Consider the following 21,831-nt stretch of genomic DNA (forward strand, 5'->3'; position numbering starts at 1 on the left):
TCTAGTAAACAGTCAAGGGAAGGTGAATAGGCTTCACCTATTGCAGTGAGGAATGTCAAGTATTTGTGCACATATTTTTTGTTTAGTTGTTATTTTGTCTTGCTTTCGTGGTCCTGGGGATCCACCCCAGGGCTTTACACATATAAGGCTAGGCATTAGATTTGAACTACATCCCCAACCCTGAGGATTATTTTTATCTGTGACTTTATAGCTTTTTACTCTTCTCTACATAAGAAACCACTAGGATTGGGTAGATAAAATCAAATAATGCCCAAATCATTATCACAATCCATTGTCTGTGTCCACATTCATGTCTAATAAGATCTGTATTATCTACTTTCTTCCCAAACCCTCCCATCCCCATCTAATTTGCCCATTCCAATCTGTTAGGAAATATATTCAAAATTGAAACCTCACACTGGGATTTGATTGACAGCAGTGTATACTCATGCTGTCTATCCAGCCATAAAGTGTAGGACACCCCTGCTTTCTCCTGTTACCATGCAGTGCTGGCAGCAGCATTTCTAGTACTGGGAAAATAAGCACTGTCTCTGTGGCATAGGATCCTGTATCAACAGTGGTGACTGAAGAAGAGTGTTCTGCTAATGTCTTAGACTGTTTATATCCCAGGGCTCTTCTAACTCAAGTACTTTACATTTAAGGAGTGATTTTATATCTAAATCATGAAGATCTACTTCCTGGGATGATAACACTTTGCATCCATATGCAACAGTCATGTAATGGGCTTATTGGTCTTTAGTTGAACTTTTCTACAGTACTGACATTATCAAGACCATTCCACCTCATCTGATAGATACATGTAACATTAATATCTGGTGTTTGTATGTATCACTCATTTATACATTCATGTGGAAAATATCTGCATTTTATTTAAAGATTTTCAAAATATAGTTCTAATTTTTGTTTTTAAAGTAGAAAAGTAATGAATATATTTCCCTTATAGTATTGTCTCATGAATTATATTTTAAAGCAATAATTGTGTATATTGGGCAGCACAAGTATTAATCATTTCACAAGCACACATAATCTATAACACAGTACTGGTCTAAGAAATCAGTATGCTGGGCTGGGGAGATAGCTCAGCTGGTAGTGTGCTTGCCTCACAAGCATAAGGCCCTGAGTTCGATCCCCAGTACTACAAAAAAAAAAAAAAAAAAAAAAAAAAAGAAATCAGTATGCTACCCCATGAATTACTTTTATAATAGGCTGATGTGAGAAATATAAGTAACATAAAGGGGTATCAGTATAAGATTTACAAGCTTAGGTAAATTAAATGGAAAGTGTAATGAAACTGTCCTGTGAATTGAATTGTTAAAAAGAATAATGAATATTTCAGAAAGTTATGGGATATTTATGAATTTTCTTTGAACACAAAACTTTTAAGAAAAATATACAGTATATTATTAAGATGAGCAGGTTTGTATATTATTTTTTAAACCTGATGAAACTATTTGTCAGCTTCCTGTCATTGTGACAAAATACCTGAGAAAAGTCAAAGGAAAAGGCCGATTTGGGCTTACAATTTCAGAGTATTCAATCTCCGTTTGCTTGGACCTGTTGCTTTGGGCCTGTGATGACACAGTACATCATGGTGGGAGTATACAGCAGAAGAAACTGCTCACCTCCTGATGGCCAGGAAGCAAAGACAGAGAGGGAGGGGTGGAAGTGACCAAGGTTTTACTGTCCCCTTCAAGGGTGCTCCTCCAATAAATTTAGGCCTAACCTCCTAAATGTTGTACTACCTCTCAGTAGCATCATAGGTGAGGACATGAGTGAGCCTTTGGGAGACTTTCATGATCCAAACTATAGAACTTCAAGATTAGTCTATGAATATATGGTATTGGCTTTTAAACAATTTATTGAGGTATAAATTAAGTGCAATAATACCACCCATTTTAAAGTATTTAGTTTAATAAATGTATACACCAATGTAACTACTCTCCCAAATAAGAGATAGAATGTTTCCATATCCTTAAAAAGTTTCCCTATACTACTTTGCAGTTAATATCCTCCCTCCCACCCCCTTCAGTCACTAATTTATCAGTTAGTTTTATGTCTAAATCTTCATACAAATCATATAGTATATACTCTTTTTGTATCTAGCTCTTCTTTCACTCAACATGTTTCTAAAATTCACTCATGTGTTATAGCATTTATTAGCAATTTGTGGCGAAGTAGTTTCACTGTATGAACGTTCCACAATTTGCTTAATTACTTATCTGTTTGATGGTCATTTGGATTGCTTCCAGTTTTTTTTTTTTTTTTTTTTGCTATTATAAAACTGTATGACCATTTCTGTGTGAGTCTTGTTATAAATGTTTTCATTTTTGTTGAGTAACTGCTTAGGAGTAGAATTGTTTGGCTGTATATTAAGAATGTCTTAACTTTGTAAGAATCTCCCAAACTTTTCCAGAGCACTTATACACCTTCCTTTTGAAGGATTCTTACTAGATAATAATAATCAGTCATAATGACTGTCATCACTAAAGAATCAATTTGTTACAGATAATCTGTATCAAGTAAGCAGTTTCTACAAGGGGCTACTATCTCCAAATTAGAAACTGTTGGGTTATACATATTCCTGATTTTAAAATGTCCCCAGTGGTAGTCTCTTCTTGGTTTTATGGAAATCATTTTTGTTCCTGATTATGGAGGTGGGAAAGACATTCCTTCCATCTTTGGAGCAGCAGGGAAAGGAGGAAGAGGAATCCCCTAGACTGTAAGCCAAGAAAATGAGTAGAGGATTTTTCTCTTAAACAGTGCCTGTCCAATGGAAATATACCATAAATCACATGTTTTGTTTGTATATGTAGTTTTGTGACAAATTATTTAATAACTATATTTTAAAAGTTTTAAAAAGAAACATGAAATTAATCTTTAAATATTTTAAGCTACTATTTCAGGGCTGGAGAGATAGCTGAGTTGGTAGAGTGCTTGCCTTATAAGCATGAGGCCCTGGGTTCGATCCCTGGCACCCCCCCCCCCCCAAAAAAAAAGCTACTATTTCAAAAATATTTAGTCAATGTACAACTTATTAATAAGGTATTTTATATTCTCTTTTTCATACAAAGATTCAAAAATTTGATGTGCTTTTTACATTTACAGTAAATCTCAAATTAGATGCTAAATTATCAACGGTTGACATGAGAAATGTCATCCTACTGTGCTGGGGATGTACCTCAGTGTTAGAGCACTTGCCTAGAATATGTGAGGCCCTGGGTTCCAGTCCCAGAATGGCAACAATTTTTAAAAAGTAGTCCTACCAATGATAAAGTTGTGTTTAATTGAAAAAATCCTATAATTTTTTTGTTTTCAAATTTAAATTTAAATAATTAAAAGGAATCTAAAATTCAATTTCTCAGTCACACTAGCAACATTTTAAGTGCTAAACAGCCGCATGGGCCTAATGGCTACCATGTTGGGCTGCATAGTTAGTTCTAGAGGGTTGTCTGTGGGACAGAGAAGAGAAGATGAGGTGAGAGATAGTAGCTTTGCAGTTCAGTTCACAATATAAATGCAGTGTTGTGTGAAATTTGAGTTAAATAAATTTCTATAGTCTTTTAAGAATCTAACTACCCTTATCTCTAATTTAAATGAATGAGTTCTAATGTGAATTGCAAATTTACTTTTAAGTTTTCTTTTTTTAAATTTTTCAGTGTTGGGGATCAAATCCAGTGCCTTGAACATGCTAGGCAAACATTTTACCACTGAGCTACATGCCTAGCCATATAGTTTCCTTTTAATTTTTAAAATTGAAAATGACCCTATGGATTCAGTAAATACCACCTCCAAGAACTCAGCTATAACACAAAGATGGAACATAGTCCACACCTTCAAAGACCTCACAGTGCCCAATGTTACAAACAACACAGTGTTGGGCTTATGTTTCAAATGAGAAAAATAAAACCATAGAGAACAATATGTAATAAGTTTTTCTAACAACCTCAAAGAAAAGAAGCCTTATAAAACAAAAGCTGAGTTTATAAATGGAAAACTGTATAGTTTTGCATAGTTCTTTAACTTCATTAAAATAGATATCCACAATTAAAATAGTTAAGAATTAAGAAATTAGATTGACATGAATGTGATTTCTTAATGGTTAGGCGTTGCCTTTATTTCTGCCACTCAGAAGACATTCTGTTTTCCCCTTGCATGGTCTTGTCCTGAGGTGTGCTTGTTTGGTTGGGTGGTTTGTATTTACCTGACCAAAAAATAAAAAGCCAGTTCATTTAATTCAAAAGTTCTGAAATACAGAATTTCTATATTTTAAATGCAGAATATTTTTAAAGTTATTAATTTTAAGACTCAAAAAGTAATACAAGTAAAGTAAGTGATTGAAGAAAAGTATAATTATATTTATAATACAGCTTTTATTTATAGTATAAAAATAAAGCTCCTCTGGCCAGATTAGATTTTAGTTATTTACTTTTAGTGCTGCTTATAAATGATGAACAGGACTCTAATACTGAATGAACTACATAGGCCTCATTTTTTTTTTTAATTTAGAGATTGGAACAATATTTAAAACCTCTTAAAATTTTAATTTCTTAAAAATTTTTTAGAAGCTATGCCCATTCAAGAACCTGAACATTCAAGATATTAAGATTATATGTTTTTGTTCTTTAAAATTTATTTAAATGTTACTGAATTATTTGCAAATTTTTCATCTAAGCTGAACTACATCCTAAAATTTGGTCATGAGATTTACATATATCATAATATGCTTATATAACTTTCACATTATTTCAGCTATAACAAGATGAAGATTTTCTTAGTAATAATTTTTGAGCATTAACAAATTTTGTCTTTTCCCATTTCAGTTTAAGTATTTAGGAGCCACTATTTCAGAAGTCAAAAATGAAGTATGTATGTCATTTTGCCCATTCTTTTTATTTGTGAATTTCTCTCAGTGAGACCTAATCTTCGAAATTTCATTGTTATAGAATATAGCAAAGAAAGAAATCATTGGAAAGTATTGAATTTTGTTTTGAAGATTTCTTTCTAAATTCTGAACTATACTGAGATATGACAGGACTTGGAATTTTCCTAGGTGGATGTGGAGACCACCCTGTATCCTACCCCATCACTGTCCACCAGCACAAAACAAGCTAAAGGGAATATTAAAAGCATTCTTTTTTGCGGGGAGGGAGATTCTTCAGGAGGAAAGAGATGACAAAAGATTAGATACAGACTAAAGAATATCTGTGCAGTCAAGGGATAATTGTGTATGGACATTTGGTTTTGGGCCACATTGTTCTCCTTTAAAGTGCATTCCCTTCAACCCAGGGTGTGTATCTTGATGGAGCTCTGTTAATAAACTGAGTGCTCAAGTGCTAATCTGTTTTGGCAATGAAGTGGCAGAAGAGTGGGCAGAACAGTGGGCTCCTCAATTCCACCAGCTGGACCATGATAAGATGGGCAAGTGGTTCTTGCTGAGGCCATGCCTGGTTTACCAATCTTTTAAATTCTGTGAACTCAGTGCTTAAACATACCTGCTTGCATGCAGGCACACAGAGTATTAGCTATGATAGGGGAGACAGAAAAACCAATGACTTTAAAGTTACATTGCTTCCTCTCTCTGTTCCTAGGTTGCTGCTACCATGGCTAAGAGAAATTTGTAACTTACTGCAAAACTGGTGTTTCAAATCTTAAATACAGCAGAACAGGAAACCACATATACTTGTGTAGGCTATGGATTGTACAAAACTACAGTTTGAATGGTGTGCCCTATGCAATGCAGTATACAAGCTGCACAACTGTACGTGACAACCCTGTTGGTGTTCTATAAGTATTTTCATAATTTGGGTATGACAGGAGGAGGGGGGGTTTTCCTCATATTTTTTACTGGTGCATTATAATTATACACAATGGTAGGATTCATTGTTACATAATCATACATGCATAGGATATAACTATATATTTTTTATTGGCTCTTTTTAGTTACACCTGACAGTAGAATCCATTTTGACATAATTATAAAAGCATGAAATTTATCTTGTTTTAATTCAGTCCCCAGTACCTCTCCTACCCCTTCCATACCCCTAACCCTTCTTCCCTTCCATTTATTGATCTCTAGGTCATTAACCCATAATTATTTTTTAATTGATTTCTTGTGGATGTATACAATGGGGAGATTCACTGTGGTATATTCATGTATGTACATAATAAAGTTATGTCGTATTCATTCCACTTTCTTTTTCCCATCCCTCCCCCCTTCCCTTCATCCCTTTTTCTAATTCAATGAACTTCTATTCTTCCTCTCCACCCCCTTGCTGTGTATTAGCATTCACATATCAGAGAAAACATTCAACCTTTGGATTTTGGAGATTGGCTTATTTCACTTAGCATGATAGTCTCCAGATCCATCCATTTACAGGCAAACGTCATAAAGTCATTCTTTTTTATGACTGAGTAATACTCCATTTTATATATTTACAACATTTTCCTTATCCATTCATCTGTCAAAGAGCACCTAGGTTGGCTCCGTAGTTTAGCTATTGTGAATTATGCTGCTGTAAACATTGATGTGGCTGCATCACTGTAGTAGTACTCTCATTTTAAACCCTTTGGATATATACTGAGGTGTGTGGGGTAACTGGGTCAAATGGTGGTTCCATTCCTATCTTTTTGAGGAATCTTCATACTGTTTTCCATAGTGCTTGCATCAGTTTTCAGTCCCACCAGCAATGTATGAGTGTACCCTTGTCCCCACATCCTCGCCGACATTTATTGTTACTCGTATTCTTGATAATTGCCATTCTGACTGAAGTTAGATGAAAATTTCAGTGTAGTTTTAATTTGCATTTATCTAATTGCTAGAGATGTTGAACATGTTTTCATATATTTGTTGATTATTCATATTTCTTCTTTTGAGGAGCATCTGTTTAGTTCCTGTGTCCATTTATTGATTGAGTTTTGTTTTGTTTTGGTGTTAAGCTTTTTGAGTTCTTTGTATACCCTGGATATTAGCACTCTATATGAGGTGTGGGTGGCAAAGATTTTCTCCCATTCAATAGGCTCTCTCTTTACATTCTTGATTGTTTCCTTTACTGTGCAGAAGCTTTCTAGTTTGATGCCATCCCACTTATTTAAAATTTTTTTAGTTGTCAATGGACCTTTATTTTATTTTATTTATTTATTTATTTATTTATTTATTTATTTATTTATTTATTTATATGTGGTACTGAGGATTGAACCCAGAGTCTCACACATGCCAGGCAAGCGCTCCACCACTGAGCCACAACCCCAGCCCTGCCATCCCGTTTATTGACTTTTTAAATTTTATTTCTTGTGCTTTAGGAATTTTATTAAGGAAGTCAGTATGAGCCAAATGCATTGGAGTGTGGGCCTAATTTTTCTTCTAGCAGATACAGGGTTTCTGGTCTAGTTTCTGGGTCTTTGATTCACTTTGAGTTGAGTTTTGTGCAGGGTGAGAGATAGGGGTTAAATTTTATTCTACTACATATGGATTTCCAGTTTTCCCAGCACCATTTGTTGAAGAGGCTATCTTTTCTCCAATGTATGTTAGTGACACCTTTGAATAGTATGAGATTACTTTACTTATGTGGGTTTATCTCTGTGTCTTCTATTCCATTGGTCTTCATGTCTGTTTTGGTGCCAATACCATGCTATTTTTGTTACTATAGCTCTGTAGTATAATATAAGGTCTGGTATTATGATGCCTTGGTACTTGCTTTTTTTTTTTTTTTTTTTTTTTTTCCTCAACAAAAGTACAATTTATTTTCCTTGTTATTTACATTTTAGTTTTCTATTTCACACTCTATAAAGACTAGCTGGAATTTCTAAAGCATTCTTATTCTAAATCTTCTCCCTTAATAATACTAAATCATTGCACAATATGCTAACAGTATCAATTAAAACACTGTTCTGACATACCTTGGGAACTGCCTTTTGGCTCTTCAAACTGGTGGTGCTACTTTACGGATCTAACAAATCCTTGTTTTAGCTTATGACACAAATGATCTGGTCTGCAGAAAAACTAGTCAGTCACAAGGCAGCAGACTGGATTCTAATGTCCACTGCCTTTGTCAGGATCATTAATAGTATTTTACATAAATGTATAAAATCATAAAACAGGAGCTTCTAAGTCGAACTTTCTAATATTCAGTGTGAGAGGGTTTGGAATGATTACTCAAGTTTTGAAGACAAAACTCAGTACACTTATACAGAATTACTAGGCAATTACTTGTGAATTATTAAGGATTGCCTCAGTACAAGCTTCTCTCAATCTGCTCATCAACTAATTCAGTTCCACCTATGAAAACAAATTTTAGGATGTTTCATAACAAAATGTAACTCTCATACAATCAGGTTGTGACTCATACCATAGAAGTTGGCATAAAAATTGAAAAATAAGTCAAATAAGAGGCAAGCTCATGGCTTAAGGTGTACAAGAAATTAAAACAATACAAAATGAAAACTATATATTGAACATCTCAGGCCCACCATGCAACAATACTATCACTGCTGTTTTATCATCATGACAAGTGAATCAATTTTTATACTGAACATATATCACTAGTATTTCTCTGTTAAATCTGTATACATTTCATATAAATACATACTCAGGGCAAACACTGGTTTTACATTAAATTTTCTTTTTGACAACAATTTTGCACTGGAAAACAAAAAATTGCTGAAAAAGTATAACATATTTATACATAGAATTATAGTAATATACAAAATCTTGTCAAAAATTGGATGAACAATGTTTAAAGTAAAAAAGAATGTTTATAACCAAGCAGTGCGGACATTAGGGGGCTTAGGTCTTAGCAACAGGTTGTTAGTTGTATTAAAAGCTGATCGCTCAGTCTTACAACTGAGACCACTGGTAGCACTGGATGTCTTGGAAGCTCCTCTTAATGGGCTGTATTGACCAAGTGCAGATCTCACTTGTCTAGAGGATGGTGTTGAGCTGAGATAACCCATATTTCGATGATAGTCCATCAGCTGTTCTTGAACGTTTCATACCAACTGTCGGCTTCACAGCTTCAAGACAAATTTTCTCTTTCAATCCTTTGTTGTTCCTCCTGTCTATTGAGAGCACTATGATATAACTTAGGGGTATGACCAACTGATCTTCTGGGAATTGCACTTTTGCTTCCTGGTTTTTCAGCCTGCCTTGACAGTTCTTTCAAAAGCCTCTGATTTTCTCCATCAATCTTTCTCACCTCTTCTCTTGTGAAAGAGTAGTTTTTTCTAGGTACTACTGAGGGCTGATCAAAGTGGTGTTTTTGTGGTACCTTTTTATCTAATTGCAGAAAAGCTTTTAAAAGATGATTCAGATCCATTGTGTCATGTAAGACTTTTTGATTATATCTGTGATCTAAATCAGAATCTAACACTGGTGACTTTGGGGCAAGATTAGGTCCATATTTTTCTTTCCCTTTCTTGGCTGTTTTCAAATATTTTGAACCATTTTTTAAAATCTCAACATCTTCATATACCTCTTGACTCACATTTTCTTGCCTTTTAACTTTTTACTTTTTGGTCATTTGATGCACCCAATTCAAAAGACTGAACAGGGCTAATGTCTGGAGTTGATACAGGAGTAACATCTGTCACAGTATCTTCAGATTCCTCTGGGTAGTCACCAATTTTTGGCTTAGTTCTTGAATGCTGTGTTCCTGCTGATTTTATTCTTGACTTATATTTCTGTTTTGGTGATAAGAGGGTTACACCAGATGTGTTTCCTTGATAATGGACGGGAATGAGATTTACAAATATCTGATACTGCATCTGAACAGTCTGTACCTGAACTTGAAGATGAGGAAGACAAAGAAGAGGAAGAGGAACTTATTTTGGAATACTTTTTGCTCACGCTTTTTTTGAAGTTAGTAGATGATTTAGCTGACCTGGACTTCACATGATGTTTTTTGCCATCATCACTGCTTTCCTCTCTATCAGTATAGTAATCATCTTCACCTTCTTTTACAATTTTGGGGATTTTATTTGGAATGGGCAAGTGTATTTTCTGTCCTGTTGCAGCATCACTCAGTTTTTTCGAGCCTGAAGAAGTGGTCAATGATGAAGAACTGGTATGTAAAATATCATTCTTTACAAGTTGTTCATCTGGAGGAATTTTTGCTTTTCTTTCATTTCCCTTCTCAGTAAGATAACATTTCTTTGTTTGCATTCCAAATTTCAAGTTTTTATTTTCTGTATTCTTATCTATTCTCTCTTCAGGGTCATCATTTTGCTTTTCCACAACTAAGTTACTTTCACATTTCTTTGCTTGTTCTTCAAAGTCACTATCAAAGAAAGAATGGTCTACTTCACCTTCTGATATATCTTCAAACCGATCCATGATGGCAAAAATATATCTGGGAGCCGCCGCTACTACAGCTCTCACGCGGCGCCAGGGCGCTTGCGACCTCGCTTGTTCACTGGCATTCACGCGCTCCCGCGGCGGCGCCGGTACTTGCTTTTCTCACGAGGATTGCTTTGGCTATTCTAGGCCTCTTATTTTTCCAAATTAATTTCATGACTGATTTTTCTATTTCTATGAAGAACACCATTGGTTTTTTTTTTGTGTGTGTGTGTGGTGCTAGGGATTGAACCCAGGGCCTTATGCTTGGGAGGCAAGCATTCTACCAACTGAGCTACATCCCCAACCCCCATCATTGGAATTTTTATGAGAATTTCACTGAATCTGTATAGCACTTTTGGAAGTATGGCCATTTTATAACAATGTAATTTGATCAATGTCATTCCCTAGTGTTTCCCCTTTCTTTCGGCCCCTTCCTTCCTTCCTTCCTACTGGTCATGAGACCCTGCCCCCCATTTCTTTTAAAGGAAGAGGTCTTTAAGAAAAAAGATTGGGAAAGAGCATGAAGTACCAAAGATGTGTGAGTGAATGAGAAGAATCAGTATAGCAGTAGCAGCATGTAATTCTTTTTCAGTGTCTTGCCAAAGCTCCCTCTGCTCCTCCTCATGCTGATGTTACCCTTTTGACCCATAATGAATTCTAAGACAGAAACCACTACAAACTCAACATTGTGTTCCACCTCTTTTGTAAGAGTCACTACTAATATTCACTACTACTATTAAAAGATTCCACTCATTAACAGTTTTTTTCTGAAAGTATCAGGTTTTTTTCTGAAAGTATCATATCTATCATTTAAATCTATAGAGACTCATAATTTTTAAAAGTTACTTACCTTTAGGTTTCCTACACAATTTTTTGGCGACTTTGTCTTTTTCTGTTTTACTTTCCTTTCCTCACATCCATTCCCCTGAGAAAGGGGGAGACAGGTGAGGCACAGGGTCGAGGAATTTAGAAGAGGTTTTGATATGAGAGGATAAAGATGGAAGGAAAATGGGTAATAAAGTGGGGGAAAGTGGAAGAGATCATCAGAGAAGAAGTGAGAAAGAAAAGGTCAAAAGCAGGAGAGAAAAAGGCACAGAAGGAGAAAGAACTTAATTTGGGTCTTAAATTCAAATTATGTTCTAATCACCTCATCAAAAATGTCTTCATTCTTTCTAGTGGTGTTCATTGTTAGATTTCACAAACCTGTTTCCTTTTAGGGGCATCCTTCCCCTTTTTATTTTTAGCCCAGGCTTCATAAACAGGGAATGAACCTGACTGGTTAGTATTCCAAGGAATATGATTTGTAATATTTCAGAGGAAAGTGGAAAAAAGATATAGGGGTGGGAAGGAACCTCCCAATATTTCATAAGTGTTTTTCCTCTCTCTTTATACTTTGTCTCATTTCTATTCATCCTGGAAAAATACCATGGGATCATAGATAAGCCTATTGTTCGGTCTCACTGTAAAGAAATCAGAAAAGCTAAAGAGAAATAAAGCCTACGAAAGCAAGAAACTAAAAGTCAAGAAAGGAGAGAGATGGACTTAGATCCAGAGAGACAAGTTCAGCCTGGGACCTGTCATGTAGGTACATAGTCATGTCATAAAAAGAGTGTGTTTGAAGTATCATTTTACCCAAAACTTTATGTTAAAGAGATAAAAAGTAATTCTCTCATACTGCTGAGTAGTGTGAGAGATTTATTAAAGATCATTGACCCTAACTAGCATTGAATGTTAGTCAGATATGAGTGTAAAACTACCAGAAATTTACTATTTTGGGGAGCAATTATTATTCCAGTTTCTACCTAGAATAGAAATTGGAATTACAGACTCATTTTTAGTCTATACTTAAGACTAAATTTAATGGAATGAAAGATTAAGATTTGGCTTTTGCAAAAGTGTATGAATGGGGAAAATGATTTAGAGGAGGGTGAAAAGGGGGAAAGAAATGCTAAACAGGGGGAAAACTGAAAAACTATACAAGCCTAAATGAGAAAAAAATACAAAGATTGGAAAGAGAGATGGAAAGAAATGAAAAAGTACATGAAAGAAAACAAAACATGGAAAATAGTTAATGCTTTGTGGAAAACCTGTGTGCCAATTTTGTATATTGTACCATCCTTGTTATTTAACAAACTCAAAGTGAAGTTTGCTGTTCATTCATTGTATTTTTGCTTAGCTCCTGATTTCCAAAGCCCTATTTCAAGCTGCCTGCTAGATTTTAAAAGACGGGCCATCAGGGCCACAAACATATTAGCTTAAAATATCAAAACTCCCAAAATGGCCTTGAGACGGAGATTCATGCCCTTTTTATCCCAGCACTTGAGCCATGTGCACACATATTTTATGGTTAAAGAAACTGAGGTCCAGAAAAATTAAATGTTCATGTAACAGAGGAGATACAGTTAGATTTCAAAACTGGGGCTTTTTTCTGACTTCAGTGTTTAATAGCTGATTTTTCATCCTTTCCAACCTTCTGCTGATTTCCTTTCCACAGCTCATTTTATTTACTTACACTTCCTAGTCATGTTGTCACCCAACCATCATCCCCAGTTTTTTTCGCTTGTCCTCACAGGAGGCTGTCAATAACTTTTGTTAACCGTGTATTTTTGCTCTTATTTTCGTTCAGACAGCTTCTTATGTGGTTCAAGACTTTGGCACCCTTCACCTGAACTGTTGTAATAGCTTCCTAACAGGTCTCTGCTTCTGGGCCTCCTCTGACAGAGATTGCAGTCAGTGTGTCATCTTAAACGTGACACCAATTTTAACATTTCCCTATCTTTTAGCAGTTCCTCCTTAGCTACCTAACAGTTGTATAAAATTTCTTAGCAAATATTCCATATCCGGCTCCTGCCTTGCTTTCCAACTGCATGTCTCCCTATTCCTAAACTGAACTGAACTTCCCTGAACTATCCTATTTGTTTCACTTAGCTCACATTATGCCCAATCTGTGGTATCCTCATTTCCCCTTTCTTAATGCAAAAATTGCTGCTTCACAGTTTTGTGTTATTTTTTTCTCCTGAGCTTAAAATAGTCTCTATTTTAAAGTATATACAACATTATGAATTATATTATTTGTACACATCTTAAGGCCAGGTAACATGTCCTGTTATTTTTTAATATCTCCCAGAGCCTACCAAAGTGCCTTGTATGTAATATAGTCAGTCACCAAATACTTGTTCAATTTGAACAAAATTGAGTTTGTGACAGATGATAGGTGAAAGAATTAGTCATATACAGAATAAAGTATCAATATCCTACATTAATTTCAAATTTCCACGGCCAAATAAATGAATGCCTCAGAATGAATATAAATGTACTAAATATAAACAATGTTACTTATAAGACTGCCAAGGAAAATATTTACCTGTACTAGATAACTCTGAAATTTCTAAACATTATCTTGATTCTTTATGAATACAATTTGGACTAGAAATTGACAGATAAAAATTCTATAAACTGCAAAGGAAATTTGTATTTTTTTAATAAACAACATAGTATTTTCCTACCATGTTCTCAGATTCAAACCTATAATTGGAACATAGGCCTCATATTACCATGAAGTTTATCCAGTACTTTTGGACACTAATGTCCAAAGGGAAAGCCTAAAAACAAATCACATTTGCACAAAACCTATCCTATAATCATTTGCTCTTTATTTCTTTTTTGTAGGTCTTATAAATGTGACTACAAATGCCTTCAAATATTCAAGCTTTTTGAAGTATTTTTTTCCTCTCCACTTAAGCCAAGTTAAATGTTACTTTCTTCCATAATATTTGTATATGTGTATGTGTGTGTGTGATACTGGGAATTAAACCCAAGACCATTCTGAGCTATACCCCAATCCCTTTTATTTTATTTTTTTATTTTGAGGCAGAGTCTCGCTGAGTTGCTTAGGGTCTTGCTAAGTTGCCCAGGCTGGCCTTAAATTTGTGTTCTTCCTGCCTCAGCTCTAGTGTGGCTATGATTATAGTCATGCACCACAGCACCCAGTCCTGTACTACTATTTTATATGCATAACTGAAGCTGAAGCCTATTCCATCTCCCTAGTTAGAAAGAAACTTGGAGGTGGGTTAGTAGCCAGCAAATGGAGGGATTCCTACATTTGTCTGTAAGATAACTTTCATGTCAAAAGTTTGTTATTCCAGGTTATCTTATTAGACAAGGGATTATGTAAAGAAAAAACTGCTCTCCCTAGATCATTAAATAGTATCACCTGACAGTGAGTGAAAGGCTAAAGATGTAAGCAGGAGAAGAAGAGTAGCTAACTGATTTTAGATTTACCAAAAATTTAGTTGTGGACAATCCCCCTTTCAAATCTGCAAGGATAGGAGATCCTATTATTATTGTAGTTTGGATTCTTCCTGCTGAACTAGTCTTGGATTAGTTCATGCCTGATGGGTTAAATTCAGGTAAATGGAAAACCAAATGCTACCAGCACAGAATAAGAAATGTGAAGCAATGCCTGCCACTTGAAAAGTAGTGTGAGGATAGGCTTTGAGAAATTTTCTACAGTGTAGGACTCTCAGAATGGATTGCTTTCCTCTTAACTACTCTTTTTATTCAAGAAGCAGAGGCAACTCCTGGACACCAAAGATCACAATGAAACGTGATAGAATTTGTTCCATACCTGAAGGATGTGAATGAGGTCTCGTGCTCCTGTAAAAATAAACAGTACATTTCAAAAATTTTCCGTCATAACCACAAATATTTAGAAAAGAATTACTATGTATAAGATAACTAGTCATTCTCTAAATGCTTCGTGGGTAATAATGAGTCATGTTTAGCAAGCTGAGGCTGTTATTGATTATAATATTAGAGTAAAATTATTTCTTTACAGATTATCAAAACTGTAAAAGCTACAAAAGCATATTTTATGTAATAACATACAATCTTTTTTATTGCATTTCTTTCCAGTCACTCAATGAGGTTGCTGGCATCCCCAGTCCTGCTGCCTATTAGCCCTTCCCTCTGGGCAGAGACAGATACTAACTGCTGCTACTCAGGGGATTAAGTTAATAAATCAGTTTTATTGGGAATATAAGGTCTCATAGAGATCTGAGGAATTCTGGAATGGATGGTCTGAGAAGCCACCAATCTCTGTTAACTTCTTCATCCCTTGCTAGGGGTGACAACAATTGGGAATCTTGTAGGCAAAGAACATACCTTATGTATACTTATTAATATTTCTTATGGCTTATTGGATTAAACAGGAGATTAGTGGTCAGTTTTTCAAATAATTTAACTTTTAGAAATGACTTTGGATAAAGAAACTTCTTTTTTAGTACCCCTGATTTAAAAGAAAAAAAGTAGCAATAGTTAAAATACTTATTTTCTTAATGTCATTAGCATGCTAAAATATAAACCTAAGTCATTTAATTTTATTTTCTTTCCTCCTTGGTTTTTTTTTTTTCTTTTTCTTAGAGCTTTAAGGTTTATAAGTCATTTAATTTTCACCAGATCCTTGTTTATTGGCCAGATTTTCAATAAATATTTTTGACATATGCTGCTTGAGTAAAACACAGAGTTTGGGAGGAAAAGTTACATAATTATGATCCATTTAAGGGATCAGGCAAATATATCCAGTTCATTTTCTACAATTAATCTTTTAGGAAGTAAGTTTAAAATAGTAATTTTCTGAAAGATTCAAGATGGCAGACTAAAGGAAGGCTGCATTCCTAGTTGCTCTGTGGCTCAGGATTCAAGTAGAAGTACTGTACTTCTCTGCAAGGTGGGTGAAAAAGGGATTTCACTAAAATTCAATATTGGATAATTAGCGTGTCTTAGAGACTCAGAAATTTGGGTACATTAAGCAAAGAAGAAAGACTACATTGGAGTCAAGTTGTTTGTGACAGCAGTGGTAGTGGCATTGGTTCAGCACAGAGGGAAGGGGAACAGAGAGCAACACAATGGAAAGATTTACTACAGAAAACCCTGAAATCAGAAAAGCAGCCTGTCCTTAGCTGATCCAGAGGCTGCATTGTGAACTGGTGCTTGAAAAGTGTCCTTTGTTTCCCAGCTGGCTGTTTAAGCTGAGGTGGGAGCCATCCTGAGGTAGCCATGCTACACCGGCTGCTGTGGGAGCTGGGCAGATCTGAGCAAACATGGCTACACTGTCCTAGCAGGTGCCTTCCACCTTCTGTAGAGCCTAGGGAATACCTTGCAGAATGGGAGCAAAACAGGCACAGAGAATATTTTACTCAGGGGGATTCAGTTGGAAAAGTGAAGGGGAGCCCAACTCACTTCTTTTGAGTCTGGTGGCTCACTTGACTAGCTGAAATGGTCAGGTATCCGAATGGGCAGATGTGAATATATTCAGGGACTAAGCCTGGGAAACCTTTAAAGACTGCGTTTGTGGGCAGCAGACGGGTGAAGGATTGGCTCCCCAACCCCACAAGTGGAATTCTTGAGAGGCTCCTGAGATTCAAACTCCCAGCAGAGATTGGCAATTGCCACACCCCAGGGGTTTGTTGATCTAATCTCTCCAAAGCAGAAACCACTCAGGCAAAGCGTCTGAGGCCTTATTAGACCTACGCCTTACCTGTTCGAACTCCACTCATGGAACTCTGCAGCAGCACCCTCCAACCCTCCCTGGAATGCATTGATCTGGTCTCTGCAGACAAAACTCCACCTGACAGTACTTCCCTTCCCATTCTACCTCATACTAGGGAGAAGAGAAGGTGAGAATTATTTGAACTAGTTTCAGTCTTAGGCCACTCCAACTGGCAGGTTGGTGAGCAACACAAAAAAGAGGAAGTGGTTAATAACCTCCAGTCCTTGCTCTCAAGAAGAAATGGAAAGAAAAACAGTTGGCCATAGACAGTGTCCATCTATTCTCATTGACTATTTTAACCACCTCAGTTGAAATGATTCCTTAATTTTTTATTAAAATCTTTTTTCTTTTGTTTGTTTTTGTTTTTGTGTACGTGTTTGCTATGCTGACTTTTGAGGTTTAGGGGTCTTGATTAGTATTTTTTGTTTTGTATTGTTTTTCATTTGTCAGTTTCTCTTGTTTCTCTTTCTCTCTTCTGCTAACAGACAAATTCTATTGTTCTTTCTTTTATACCTCTTTACTTTGTTATTTCTATTTTTTCTTCTCCTTCCTTATAACCATCACGTTACATATTTTTTGCATTCTTTCTGTTCACTTTTTGAATTATGAACTCTTTTCTACCTATCACATTTTCTTTTCTCTTGATTAACTGTATTCTTACCATCTTTCAGCACTAATTAGTTTATATAACTCCTGTCTCCTCCTTAATGTTGTTGCAATTATTACTGCTATGAATGACATAGTTGACACCTGTTATTTACTTTAATGCCGGATATAGTTCATATTTACTGGTTTTGCTGTTGGCAATTTCTGGCCCTACCATTTCTGTTTTGTTTTGGGTTTTTGGCAATTAACATTGTAGATGTCATTGTAGAAACCAAGGATTGAGTTTAATGCTGTATATTCTTTGCATTGGTTGTGGTTATGTTCTTTGCATTGGTTGTGGTTATATTCTTTGCATTGGTTGTGGTTATTGTTTATTTTCCCTTATTCTGTGAGGTGCTAGGAACCTACAGTGTCTCTACAAGTTCACAGGGTAGAAACTTTGCTGCTGAACTAAACTCAACTAAAAGACAGTGCACCTTGCTCTATGCACAAATTAATGACATTCAATCTTCAGCTATACTTTAATATAAGGAATAGAAGACATGAACCCACGATGATGACCAGGCCCCAGGTAGAAACAGCTAGGTGTGAACCCCCAGGTTCTACCTATGGATAGTCATTGCTATAGCAAAAACAGAAAGAAATAACACAAAAGCTCTTGAACACCTATAAGGGGTGTCAATTCAGATCACTCTAGGACACTTTAGGAAGTGAAGACTGTGCCCTACAAAGGTCTACACATAGAGTGGAAGAGAAATCTCTGTCAACAGATGCATAAAACCCACATGAATATAAGAATATAAGAAATATAAGAAATGAATATAAGAAATATGAAAAAGCAAGCTAACCCAATGCATTCTAAAGTTCATAATATACCAGCAAATAACCTCCAAAATATTGAAGAATATGAAATAGCAGATAAGGATTTCAAAAGAATCATTATAGGACTGGGGATATACCTCAGTTGGTAGAGTGCTGGCCTGGCATGCACAAGGCCCTGGGTTCAATCCTCAGCACCACAAAAAAAAAAAAAAAAAAAAAAAAAAGAATCATTATAAAAATGATCAATGAACTCTAAGAGAACACAGAAAAACAACTGAATGAATTAATGAATTAAGGAAGTCAGTACAGAATATGAATGAAAAATTCAATAAGGAGATAGAAATCATGAAAAAGAACCAGACAGTAATCTTGGAAATGATAGACCCAATAAATCAAATAAAATGTCCAGTTGAAAGTCTCTCTAATAGAGTAGACCATGCTGAAGACAGAATCTCAGAGCTGGAAGACATCCTTGAATATTCAGGCAGTACTAAAGGAAAAAAAAGTAATCAGGATCAGAATATACAAGAAATCTGGGACAACATTAAGGGACCAAATTTAAGAATTATTGGAATTGAGGAGGGCTGTGAGATGTGGGCTAATGGAATGGGTAAACTCTCCAGAGAAATAATAACAGAAAAACTTTCAAACCAGAGAATGAGACAGACACCCAGACACAGGAGGCATTCAGAAACCCAAGCAGACAAGATCAAAAAAGGTCTCTATGACACATTATAATTAAAATGCCTAACATATGAAGAAGGATTGATTTTTATAAGCCTCAAGAGAGGTCACATTTAGAGGCAAGCCAACCAGAATCACCTCTGATTTCTCAGCACAAACTCTACAAGCTAGGAGGGCTTGGAATGATATGTTTCAAGTCCTGAAAGAAAATAACTGTCAACCAAGACTATTATATCCAGCAAAGCAATCATTCAAAATTGAAGATGAAATAAAAACCTTCTAAGATAGCCAAAACTAAAAGAATTCATGTGACTACTAAACCAGCACTTCAGAACTTAAAGAAATACTGCGCATAGAACAAATAAAATACAAACCTTACAGCTCACAAAAGAACAAATCTAATTTGAAGTGTAGCTAAGCAATGAGAACAGGACCAAATTAAAATGACAAATAAATAAAAATGGCAGGAATTAATAAACATCTCTCTGTAATAACATTGACTGAATGGTCTCATCCCTCCAATAAAAAGATATAGACTGGAAAAATGGATTAAAAAACAAGACCCAACTATATGTTGTTTGCAAGAGATGAACCTTAAGTGGAAAGGCAGCCACAGGCTGAAAGTGAAAGGATAGAAATTTATATACCATGCAAATGGAGCCCCCAAACAAGCAGGATTAGCTAAAGTAGATTTCACACCAAAACAAATCAGAAGAGACAAAGAGGGTCATTTCATATTGGTAAAGAGAAAAATCTAACAGTAGATATAACAATAATAAATATTTGTGCCCAAAATGTGGGTGCAACTAATGACATAAAAGAGACACTACTCAAATTGAACTCCCAGATAGACTCCAGTACAATAATACTTTGTAATTTCAACATACCTGTCTCATCATTAGATACGTCATCCCTGATATAAACTCAGTAAAGATTCATTGGACCTGAAAAATATTATAAATCAAATGGACCTAACAGACATCGATAGAATATTTCATCCAACAACAGCTGAATATACTTTCTTCTCAGAGGTTCATGGAAACGTCTCCAAAATAGACCTTATTTTAGGCCACAAACTCTTAGCAAATATGAAAAAAACTGATATAATTCCTTGTCTCTTATCAGATCGTAATGGAATGAAATTAGAAATCAACATAACCAAACCCTGCAGAAACTATATAAACACATGAAGACCAAACAATAATCTTGAATAATAAGTGGTGATTGAAGAAATCAAGAGAGAAATTTTAAACTTAGACTGAAATGAGAATGGTGATATAACATACCAGAACCTCTGGGACACTATGAAGGCAGTTCTAAGAGGAAAGTGTATAGCTATGAGTGCCTGCACAAGAAAATCAGAAAGATCCCAAATAAACAACCTAATGGGGCACCTCAAGACCCTTGAAAAGAAAGAACAAACTAATTCCAAAACCAGGAAGGGAGGAAATAATTATGATCAGCTCCCAAATCAATGAATTTCAGAATAAAAAACAATATACAGGATCAATGAAACAAAGAGTTTGTTGTTTGAAAAAATAAACAAGATTGATAAGCTATTAGTTAAACTAACCAAACCAAAAAAAAAAAAAAAAAAAAAAAAAGAGGGGGGGGGAAACCAAATTAATGAAATAATTAGAAATGAAAAAGGAGAAATCACAGAAATCTCAAAAACCCAGCAGATCATTAGGGACTATTTTGAAAACTTATATTCCAATAAATTGGAAAACCTAGAAGAAATTAATACATTTCTTGACACGTATAATCTTCCAAAATTGAATCAAGAAGGCACAGCAAACATAGAAGTGATTCTGCCTGACTTGCTTCTAACAAAAGAAAAAGAAAGAAAAAAATAAATAAAGCAAGCCCAGGAACAGATAGATTCTCAGTTGAATTCTACCTGACTTTCAAAGATGAACTAATCCCAACACTCCTCAAATTATTCCATGAAACAGAAAGGGATGGAACACCTCCAAATTCATTCTATGAAGCCAGCATTATGCTTACACCAAAACCAGAGAAGGACACATCAAGGAAAGAAAACTACAGACCAATATCTCTGATTAACTTAGATGTAAAAATACTTAATAAAATATTACCAAATCATGTTCAAGAATATTTAAGAAGATTGTATACCACGACCAAGTTGGTTTTATCCCAGAGATGGAAGGATGGTTTAATATATGCAAATCAATAAATGTAATTCATTCACATTAACAGAATTAAGGACAAAAATCACTTATTAATCTCAATAGATGCAGAGAATGCTTTCAATAATATTCAGCACCCATACATGTTAAAAACATTGAAGAAACTAGGGATAAAAGCAACACATCTCAACATCAAAAAGGCTATGTATGAGAATTTCAAAGCAAACCTCATCATAGTAAATGGGTAAAAACTGAAAATATTTCCTTTAAAACCTGGGACAAGACAAGGATATCCAACTCTTACCACTCCTATTTAAGAGAGTAGTAGCAGAAATTCTAGCAGAGCAATTAGACAAGAGAAAGAAATAAAATGAATAAAAATAGGAAAGGAAGAAGTCAAATTATCACTGTTTGCAGATGATATGATACTATACCTAGAAGATCCAAAAAAAAAAAAAAAACTCCACTAAAAGACTGCTAGAGCTAATAAATTTGGCAAAGTAACAGGTTAATTTTGTAAAATTAACATACAAAAATCAATAACTTTCCTATATAACAACAATAAAACTGCTGAGAAAGAAATCAGGAAAACAATTCCATTCACTATAACCTCAAAAAACAAAAATAAAAACAACAACAACAACAAAAACACCTAGGAGTAATTCTAA

At 35.1% G+C, this 21,831-nt stretch overlaps 2 protein-coding genes across 3 annotated transcripts in view; both read right to left on the bottom strand.

Moving 5' to 3' along the window:
- Positions 1–3,449: 3,449 nt before the first annotated feature.
- Positions 3,450–21,831, bottom strand: part of GARIN2 (golgi associated RAB2 interactor family member 2) — a 32,978-nt gene continuing 14,596 nt past the window's right edge. Inside the window, exons 6-8 of one of the 2 annotated variants that reach the window (XM_079128653.1) lie at positions 14,979–15,007; positions 11,202–11,276; positions 3,450–4,222 (exon numbers count right to left, since the gene is read on the bottom strand). In XM_079128653.1, the coding sequence (XP_078984779.1) occupies positions 11,263–11,276; positions 14,979–15,007 (43 nt within the window). In that variant the 3' untranslated portion in view covers positions 3,450–4,222; positions 11,202–11,262. Of the gene's footprint in view, positions 4,223–11,201; positions 11,277–12,232; positions 12,334–14,978; positions 15,008–21,831 lie in introns of those variants that run through there. The other variant, XM_079128652.1, reaches the window with a different exon arrangement.
- LOC306654053 (cilia- and flagella-associated protein 97-like) lies at positions 7,744–10,442 on the bottom strand. Its single transcript, XM_079127271.1, is given in 5 exon segments — positions 7,744–8,997; positions 8,999–9,038; positions 9,040–9,521; positions 9,523–9,730; positions 9,732–10,442. Coding segments are annotated over 5 exon segments (1,572 nt in total). The 5' UTR covers positions 10,349–10,442; the 3' UTR covers positions 7,744–8,772.

Source organism: Sciurus vulgaris (assembly GCF_902686455.1).
Source record: "Sciurus vulgaris genome assembly, chromosome: 2".
NCBI classification, from domain to species: Eukaryota; Metazoa; Chordata; class Mammalia; order Rodentia; family Sciuridae; genus Sciurus; species Sciurus vulgaris.